This window comes from Ammodytes marinus (assembly GCF_949987685.1).
Source record: "Ammodytes marinus genome assembly, chromosome: 7".
Classification (NCBI taxonomy): domain Eukaryota; kingdom Metazoa; phylum Chordata; class Actinopteri; order Uranoscopiformes; family Ammodytidae; genus Ammodytes; species Ammodytes marinus.
Genome location: NC_137211.1, coordinates 2,793,012 through 2,803,011, shown reverse-complemented (window position 1 = coordinate 2,803,011; position 10,000 = coordinate 2,793,012). Strand labels below are relative to the sequence as shown.

Genomic DNA, 10,000 nt, shown 5'->3' with positions numbered 1-10,000 from the left:
AGCACATTCATGAATCACTTTAGACTGATAAAGTAATTTGCATGCCAATTAACAGCTAGAGTAAAGTAAAGTACATTAAATGAATAGCTTTTAAAATATCTTTAATAAATATTAAAATAGCCTATCAATATGAGAGAATAATTTGATGCTGTAAGGATCAATTGTAACACAGCAATTCAAATATATCAGATGTAAGACAACTGAATGGTCATAGAGAGAGAGAGAGAGAGAGAGAGAGAGAGAGAGAGAGAGAGAGAGAGAGAGAGAGAGAGAGAGAGAGAGAGAGAGAGAGAATAAGATATTAAGGGTCAGCGCTGCCCATATAAGCGTAAGCAAACTGTGAAGTACAAGTTAGTCTTAGTTTGGTGAAAGAGAAATCCTTTTGTTCAGAAGGTGCACGGTTGTATTTTTATATTTAATAAGGAAAGTAGGTGTCAGAATATTTCCTTTCTTGACATTTAGTTTTTTTTATCACACTGAAAAACATAGAGTAGCTACGAGGAACTTTTAAATATTTCTGAAACAGTCTTTTTCCTCTGATGATCATAAATTACATGTAACAGCAAACAAGACCATCAGTGCAAAGAATGCTATTTTTATATAGTTTTTCTTAATGCCTTTGTCATGGGTATATGTTCGCCCAGGAACAACAGCTGGCGCAGTATAAACACTACCGCCTTAGTCCAAAAGGGGGTGCAAGAATTAACACAAACTAAAGGTTCCTCGTAGCACTTTTCAAGAGAGTGGCACATAACAAACTCACCTATGATCATGTGAAACTTCCACAGGAGCGCCTTCCTGGTATTTTGGAGATGGAGCACAAGCAACGACACCAGCCCTTGATCCTTCTCCAGGAACAAGTGAGGATCCTGCTACTGTCCATTCAGCACAAAAAACATCAGGGGAATTATCAGCAAAGGGTAATTTTCCCAGATCAATATATTTATATGGATGAGCCATTAATGTTACTGTCACTGTAAAGAACAAAACATATCTCACTAAAGGACTTTACTTTTTACATGATATTTACCATTGGCAGCTTTTATTATTATTATTATTATTATTATTATTATTATTATTATTATTATTATTATTATTATTATTATTATTATTATTATTATTATTATAATAATAATAATAATCTTATGTCCATTCTTCTTTACAGGAATGAAGTACATTCCTGCACCACCATCCACTATGTCAACCTCAGCTGAGCTGTCTGGTAAGTTAACAGCACAGCACATAATTTGTATTTGTATTATGGTATCCTTAAAAACAATATATTTGGTTAAGTTATTTATTTGTCTTCTTGTATTCTTTCAGAAACTGCTTATAAATGTCAGCGTGAACTCAAGTCCAACCTGCAGAAGAAGTTCCAGTGTGTGTTTGAGGGGATCGGTAAAGCAGGAAACCTAACCCTTCTGAATCAGGTCTATACAGAGCTCTACATCACAGAGGGAGGGACTGGAGAGGTCGATTATCAACATGAGGTCAGACAGATGGAAACAGCATTCATGAAACCAGACAGACCAGAGACAGCAATCCGAGCAGGAGACATCTTCAAAGCCTCACCTGGGAGAGATGAACTGGTCAGAACCGTGATGACAAAGGGAGTGGCTGGCATTGGGAAAACAGTCTTAACACAGAAGTTCAATCTGGACTGGGCTGAATACAAAACCAACCAGGACATACAGTTCACTTTTCCATTCACTTTCAGAGAGCTGAATGTGCTGAAAGAGAAAAAGTACAGCTTGGTGGAACTTGTTCATCACTTCTTCACTGAAACCAAAGCAGCAGGAATCTGCAGCTTTAAAGAGTTCCAGGTTTTGTTCATATTTGACGGTCTGGATGAGTGTCGACTTCCTCTGGACTTCCACAACAATGAGATCCTGACTGACGTTAGAGAGTCCACCTCAGTGGATGTGCTGCTGACAAACCTCATCAGCGGGACACTGCTTCCCTCTGCTCGCCTCTGGATAACCACACGACCTGCAGCAGCCAATCAGATCCCTCCTGACTGTGTTGGCATGGTGACAGAGGTCAAAGGGTTCACTGACCCACAGAAGGAGGAGTACTTCAGGAAGAGATTCAGGGATGAGGAGCAGGCCAGCAGACTCATCTCCCACATCAAGACATCACGAAATATCCACCTCATGTGCCACATCCCAGTCTTCTGCTGGATCACTGCTACAGTTCTGGAGAATGTGTTGAAGACCGGAGAGGGAGGAGAGCTGCCCAAGACCCTGACTGCGATGTACATCCACTTCCTGGTGGTTCAGGCCAAACTGAAGAACGCCAAGTATGATGGAGGAGCTGAGACAGATCCACACTGGAGTCCAGAGAGCAGGAAGATGATCGAGTCTCTTGCAAAACTGGCTTTTGAGCAGCTGCAGAAAGGAAACCTGATCTTCTATGAATCAGACCTGACAGAGTGTGGCATCGATATCACAGCAGCTTCAGTGTACTCAGGAGTGTTCACACAGATCTTTAGAGAGGAGAGTGAACTGTACCAGGACAAAGTGTTCAGCTTCGTCCATCTGACCGTTCAGGAGTTTCTGGCTGCTCTTCATGTCCATCTGACATTCATCAACTCTGGAGTCAATCTGATGGAAAGAGAAAAAAAATCCAGGTGGTCTAAGCTTTTCAGAAAAAAACCCAGATGGACACAGTTCTACCAGAGGGCTGTGGACAAGGCTTTACAGAGTCCAAACGGACACCTGGACTTGTTCCTCCGCTTCCTCCTGGGTCTTTCACTGCCGACCAATCAGAGTCTTCTAAGAGGTCTGCTGATACAGACAGGAAGTAGCTCACAGACCAATCTGGTAACAGTCCAATACATCAAGGACAAGATCAGTGAACATCTGTCTCCAGATAGAAGCATCAATCTGTTCCACTGTCTGAATGAACTGAATGATTCTTCTATAGTGGAGGAGACCCAGCAGTCCCTGAGATCTGGATGTCTCCGCAACGTCCAACTGTCTCCTGCTCAGTGGTCAGCTCTGGTCATCATCTTACTGTCACCGGAAAAACATCTGGGGCCTTATTAATAAACGTGGCGTACGCACGGAAGACGGCGCAACGCCACTTTCAACTGAAACATTGGGATTCATAAAAACCAAACTTGACGGGAGAATGTCAAGCCAGACCCAGACGTACACACAGAAACGGGAGCAATGAGAAACGGTGACGTCGATGGCAGAAGTATGCAACGTGAGAAACTATGAATTTGTGCAAAATTAATCCAAATATTACATGTCAATTATATCAGTTCCATTTGTAAAGATAAAGCGTTTCTTACAATGAATGAAGAATCGCCTGATAGATTGATTTCAGTCCATGGAGTGACAAAAAAAAATCAAACACAATTCAGGATCATACAAATGTAGATAGGGTATTGCAAAAAAAAACATTTAAATAACGGCTGTAAATAAACAATACCTGCATGAATGTAGCCTTCCTGCTCTCATTCAAATGAAGGTGAACAGATGATTACAAATTACATTTAGGCTACACTGATGCTGTTCTTAATGCCTCAGTCAGGTAGACAGGAGTGCACTGTTTCAGATATTAATCATAGGCCCAATGTACATCATATAGGCTAAATGTGCAAATTTTTTATCATTTTTAGTTTGTTTTATCAATGTGTTTTCCTTTATTTTTTAACACGTCTGTGTTTTGAAAGTGGCTAATGGGGTTTTAAAGTTTATTATTAACCCTTTTATTAGGGAATGAGTTTCTCATGGGGGGTCTCAGTGCTGTGTGAGGATGTGCACTGTTATGTCGGATCGCTTTTTTAATTTTATTTCAGCCACACACCGACATTCAGCTCTGGTCATCATCTTAATTTCACCTGAAAAACATCTGAACGTTTGATCAAGCCTCCAACAAACCTCTGTAGCTGGATTAATAATGTGTTTTGGGGGGCGCCCTTAGCTCAGTTGGTAGGGCGTCCCCCCACCCATGGGCCTCGGCCAGCAGCGGACCCGGGTTCGATTCCAGCCCGCGGTCGTTCTCTGCATGTCACTCCCCTCTCTGCCCCATTTCAACTCTGTCTCTACACTATCAATAAAGCATAAAAATATCTTTAAAAAAATAAAAAATAAAAAAATAAAATAATGTGTTTTGAAATGTTTTATCATGCATTTTTCTTGATGAAATGTTGATTATTTGGGCTCTGTTGTGCAATGCATGTGTATTCTTAATTGTGGGTAATATGTCTGTTTCAATAAATGTATGTTTTTAATCCAGTAACCTTTTCTTTTCTTTTTTTTGGACTAGAAATATTTGTTTGGGCATAAATATATTCATACATGCTTACACTCTACTTTGCAATGTACACTGAAGTAGTCCTGGGATTCCTGGCACATCATCTTCTGTACTTGTAAGCTGCCCGGTGAAACTGCGATACCTGACCCAGATGAAGCCCAAATATTCTGGTGACGATTACATTTTTATGTATACTACAAGTTTTGCTGTTTTGACCTCTTCACACTTTGCAATGTATATCCACATTTTGAAGATATTATTTTTTGGCATTTTGAAGCTTTATTAGAAAGTACAGAGTTGAAGTGGGGAGACGGGGGGAGAGAGAGAGAGAGAGAGAGAGAGAGAGGGGGGATGACCTGCAATAAAGGTCCACGGGTTGGATTTGAACCTGCGACCAATGCAACGAAGGCCAGAATCAGTATGGTAAGTGCCCTTATCCACTACGCCACAGGTGCACCCGTATATCCACAGTTTGAATATAATAATATATAATAAAGTTTGAATTTCAAACACGTGACGAATCATTTAAAACCTCACATTACCATTAAAATATGATGGTGGACAAAGTACTCAACCCTATTAAGTCAAAGTATAGATAGTCAAATATTATTCAACTATAAGTGAACTTTGCCCAGTCAAATGTAGCCTACTCAAGATAAAAATAACAGAATATTTGCTTTTTTTAAATGATTCAAAAGTAGGATACAAAGTGTACATTTTTGCTAGCAAATACTAACATAGCACTCGGGTTAGCAACAATTTGATGGGGGGGGGGGGGGGGGGGGGAAGCAGGAATGCTCTTTATGAGACATTTGAATTATTGTCATTTTTGGTTGTGCAACATTATGTCAAATTGATGTGTGTTAGAGTGTAGCCTGCTACATTAGTCCATTTGAGTCTAATTTTGTATTGTAATTTTCAAAAATATGGGTCTTCTGACCGTATTTCAAATAAACAGTAAGTCAATGATTTTCTGGTATAAAGTATAAAGCTATTTATGTCTCTCCCAACACACAGATGAAGATGGGGGGCAGTAAAGCACAAATTATTAGTCTACTAGTGTCATGAACATTTATTTTGAAATTCCTGCCGTGACGTGGCTCTGTGGCAGCCAGCCGTTAGCTTCACGCTGACATACTCTCGCGATATATGGGCATCATTGACATGTTTCGCTGTCGGTGGTTGGTTCAAACTCTCGCGAGATCTGGGCAACATTGACAGGTTGGTTTAGCTCTAGCTGTTGGTGGTTGGTTCCTGTCGACGACTCTCTCTAGTCTGGGTGGGAGCAAGTATCGCTTAAAAACAACACAGGAACATTACTACTCGTCTTTTTGAGAGTACAACTGAACTAGTCTGATATCCTCAACTGTCTCCACACCGGCTGTATTCAACTTTGAAGTTTAAAAAAGGCAGTTTGAAACCAACAGCCATGGACCCCGCCAGCCAAGGTAAATGTTAATTGTTAGCCTGTAGCTTCGTTGTTAGCTTCACGTAGTGTCAAGAAATGCCAGTGTTTTGCCAAGCAGACAGCGATTATTTTCCTTACATTAACCCACCGTTAAGCAGATTAAGACCTTATCTGTAATACTAGTGTGTTTGTGTGGAAGTTTAATGTGTTTAAGTGGTAATGAATGTTGGTTAAATCAAATGTAGCAGGCCCCCGACGCTGCTATATGACAGAAGGATCGAGTTACTAATGTCAACCAACTTCTTTTCTTATCGGCTGATATTATATTCAATTTACAAGTCATTTGTGTATTTTTTTCTTTTTCTGTGAGACTTACAGAGGTTCCCCTAGGCCGTCAATTCTCAAAAGATTAGTTAAATCAATGTTTTCTGCAGCTTTTAGCAAGACTAAAACTAAACTAACTAAAACTGGGGGACAGCAATCAATTACGTTTTGGTTTGGGACAATTTAGCTTAAAACGCGACTTATTTGGTCCAGTGAAAAGAAAAAAACAAATTTTAAATTGAAAAAAATCCTCCTTATGCATTAAAAAACATACGCTACATTATTCAAGGATTTTTCCCAACTGAAGTAAACGGGCCAATGAGTGAAAGAGCATAAAGTTAAAAAAAATATATAGTAACATTAATACAACACTGTGAAAATGGGTTCATTTAGCAGGCCTATGCCATGGATTTATTAGAGGCTATTCTAAAAAACACAACGTAGTCTATATGCTAAAAAGTATAATGCGCCATTATCTCCAAGCTACAGCCTCCAAATTAGACTTCCACGTCTGACGTATCTGTCTGTTTGTATCCGGTAGTTTGTGACAGTTTGCGTGCGCATGATAGATATATTACATGTCATGTTGTATCAGGTTTTTTGCAGCTTTTAGGAAGTGATAAACTAAGTTACTTTATTAGTCAACGGTTACATTGAAATTTGTCTTTTCTCATATCCCCTCTCAAGTCCCCACACTCCAGAGGGGGTCAGAGCGCAGGGTCAGCCATAGTACAGCGCCCCTGGAGCAGTTTGGGGTTAAGTGTCTTGCTCAAGGACACAGTGGTAGAGATGGGGGGCACCATAGATGTAATAGCAACCAATTTTACTACTAACACCCTCCTGTCCGGTGCCGGGGATCCAACCAGAGATCTCATGGTTACTGGGAGGGGGAACCAAAGACCTCATCGTTACTGGGAGGAACCTCTTTCCTATCTGGGCCATCCTACCACCCCTGTATATTGTGACAGTGTGCGTGGACTCTTGATATACATGTCATGTTGTATCAATTAAGGTTAACTACATTGGACCGTCTTCCACTACGAAAAACATGAACTAGGTCACTCATGTCTGTCTCATTAAATTCTGGCTACGGACTGTTTGCTAAGTGATGCTGAGATGAAACCTGATAGAGGATTTAAAACTGTGCCGGGGACTTTAGCTGCATGATGCATTCTCAGTCTCGCATGACACTGCTGTTTTTAGTTTTCATTTAAAGTGAAACTCCACCTTAAAATTATAACACAGGTTGCGTTCCGAATCGCATACTCCTTCTTTTTTCTATTCTACATACTACATCCGACGATAAAAAGAATCTAGTTAGGATGCAGTAGGCATACTATTTGGACATACTTTACTCTCTTATTTCATCATAACATTGCGCCTTGATCTTGCCTCTTGCTTTTATATCCGTCGCATCCCCGTTTATTTTCATATGGAGGCTTCGTCGATGTTACGTCACTTCAGGTGCGCACTGGATTGTGGGTCAGAATCGCCCAAATAGGATGCACTTTTCAACACTAACAATCTTGGCCGCATGAAGTGGGACATCCAGGTACTTCTAACCATCCTAAATCTGGCCACAAGAATCGGGACATCCTAAATCTTTTTTCTACATACTATATAGTAGAAAGTATGCGATTCGGAACGCAACCAAAGTGTCTTGGGGTGTGGGGGTTTACTCATACTTGGTCATGCCCGGCCTGCACTCACACTGCTCCTAAAGAATCGGGGCCTGGGCACCATTGCTTCTTGCCATACGTCACCACTTCTAAATACACATGGGTTAGTATCCGATTTGTTTTGGAATATTTTCATCAGGCTAAAATTTACAGCAAACATTCCACTTCCACATCAGACCAAAACAAACTCTTCTGCAAAACCGTGTGAGTGTGTGCCCTCAGCCCTGAGAGGTGACTTGGCATTTTTTTTTTTTTTCAAATAAGTTTGGGGCTTATTAAAGGCGGAGTCAGTGATTCTGGAGAACGCTTGTTGTCAAAATGTGTGTGTGTGTGTGTGTGTGTGTGTGTGTGTGTGTGTGTGTGTGTGTGTGTGTGTGTGTGTGTGTGTGTGTGTGTGTGTGTGTGTGTGTGTGTGTGTGTGTGTGTGTGTGTGTGTGTGTGTGTGTGTGTGTGTGTGTGTGTGTGTGTGTGTGTGTGTGTGTGTGTGTGTGTGTGTGTGTGTGTGTGTGTGTGTGTGCCTTGAAAACAATCTGATGTTAATACACAGCCTAGGCTTTGTAAAACTATGGTGAAAAATAAACATGCATTTGTATTATTTGTCTACATTCCCATCAGCAGGAGATAGAGATAGACCAAGATGCATTGCAGCAGTCAGGTTTTTCAGTGAAGGGTGTGGCATGTGATTGCATTACATAGCTCCGTGTGTCTACAGACTAGTTTGACGGCTAGTAAACATTAGCACATCATGAATTCCTATAAGATACTCACCTTTGAATGAAAGCAGCACGACTTGAACTGACTCTTCTGGGTGTTGACAAATTGCATTGTGGGAAGTGTAGGAATTAGGATTTTTTAAATTTTTGTATAAAACTGGGATACAAAATGATATATAGTGTAGGAAATAACTAATTGAAGGCCAATTCTCTACACAAATATTACAGACAAAAAAATATCTGATTGAATTTCCCCCCTCTCCCCAAAATCCAAGAAAAGTAAAAATGTCTTGTGGTGTTTGCATATGAGCCCTGCTACTGTGTGTGTGTGTGTGTCTCTGTGTGTGTGTGACTGTGTCTCTCTCTCTCTCTGTGTGTCTCTCTCTGTGTGTCTCTGTGTGTGTGTCTCTCTCTGTGTCTCTCTCTCTCTCTCTCTCTCTGTGTCTCTCTCTCTGTGTCTCTCTCTCTGTGTCTCTCTCTCTCTCTCTCTCTCTCTCTCTCTCTGTGTCTCTCTCTCTGTGTCTCTCTCTCTGTGTCTCTCTCTCTGTGTCTCTCTGTGTCTCTCTGTGTCTCTCTCTCTCTCTCTCACTCACACTCACACTCACACTCACACTCACACTCACACTCACACTCACTCTCTCTCTCTCTGTGTCTCATATTCTGGTTGAATCAATACACTTAGAGGGTGGAGCCGCTGTACGTCTCTCTAGCTTGTATGCGGATGTTGTTGCTCAGAATCTAGATCACACAAGTGCTACTTAGATAATGCAATTCTTGGTCTTTTGTGACACTTAACACTGACTGTGTGTGTGGGTGGGTTTGTCCTTCTGTTGACTGATGTGTTGTGCAATCAATTGTGTAGACTGCACTTTGTAAAACAGGGAACAATAGTTATACTAGTATCAAAGGTCCAACATGTACATTCAGGTGTTTATTTGACTAAACCTTGTCTGTTTGCGTCTGTATATTTCTCCTGTACAACCATCTTTAACGGACATTATCTCAACACTATTTTTTTTTTTTCAATACTCTGAACCAAAAATCTCCAACTTCTAAAGCACATACATCAACTAAACTTTCCATAATCATTCTCAGCACTATTCTGAAGGTTATTACAGAAGGATTTGTTCATATGTTGTTAATTGTCTGATTTATGAGACATTTTCTTCTTAAAAACATGCCGAAAAAGCATTTTTTTTTAAGACCTCTACAAAGTATTTATTTATTTATATAATTAGAAAAAAATAAGTCTGTATCCAAAATCTGAAAATTAACTATAAAGTTATAAAAGTGAACAAAAATACATCTGGAATCGTCCCTATGCTCCAAACATATTCCCTGTGTGTGTGTGTGTGTGTGTGTGTGTGTGTGTGTGAGCAATGCTAGCTTTGAGTTTACTTTTAATAACGGGTTCACCCACTGAATAAATACAGTGTGAATGAATGGAGTGCATAAAGCCTATTTGCACCAGTAGAGTTTCAGGCTCCAGTTTGTGGTCGCTCTCTCAATGCCAAGCTTCATTGGCTGCTGAAAATATGACGCTGTGTCCTCAGGTGAACTGGGCCAGAGGTTGTTTATTGTTATCATAGAAATGCTGATGCCGGCAGTCG

At 40.5% G+C, this 10,000-nt stretch overlaps 2 protein-coding genes across 4 annotated transcripts in view; both read left to right on the top strand.

Annotated features, from left to right (window-relative positions):
• LOC307253184 (protein NLRC3-like) overlaps window positions 1-4,144 on the top strand; it is a 4,588-nt gene extending 444 nt beyond the window's left edge. The window contains exons 2-4 of one of the 2 annotated variants that reach the window (XM_080031094.1): window positions 789-860; window positions 1,166-1,222; window positions 1,324-4,144. In XM_080031094.1, the coding sequence (XP_079887220.1) occupies window positions 789-860; window positions 1,166-1,222; window positions 1,324-3,047 (1,853 nt within the window). In that variant the 3' untranslated portion in view covers window positions 3,048-4,144. Of the gene's footprint in view, window positions 1-788; window positions 921-1,165; window positions 1,223-1,323 lie in introns of both variants that reach the window. The other variant, XM_080031093.1, reaches the window with a different exon arrangement.
• Window positions 4,145-5,525: 1,381 nt separating this feature from the next.
• Window positions 5,526-10,000, top strand: part of tpd52l2b (tpd52 like 2b) — a 28,086-nt gene continuing 23,611 nt past the window's right edge. For both annotated transcript variants that reach the window (XM_080031104.1, XM_080031103.1), the window contains exon 1: window positions 5,526-5,714. In XM_080031104.1, coding sequence (XP_079887230.1) covers window positions 5,696-5,714 — 19 coding nt within the window. In that variant the 5' untranslated portion in view covers window positions 5,526-5,695. The remainder of the gene's footprint in view (window positions 5,715-10,000) is intronic.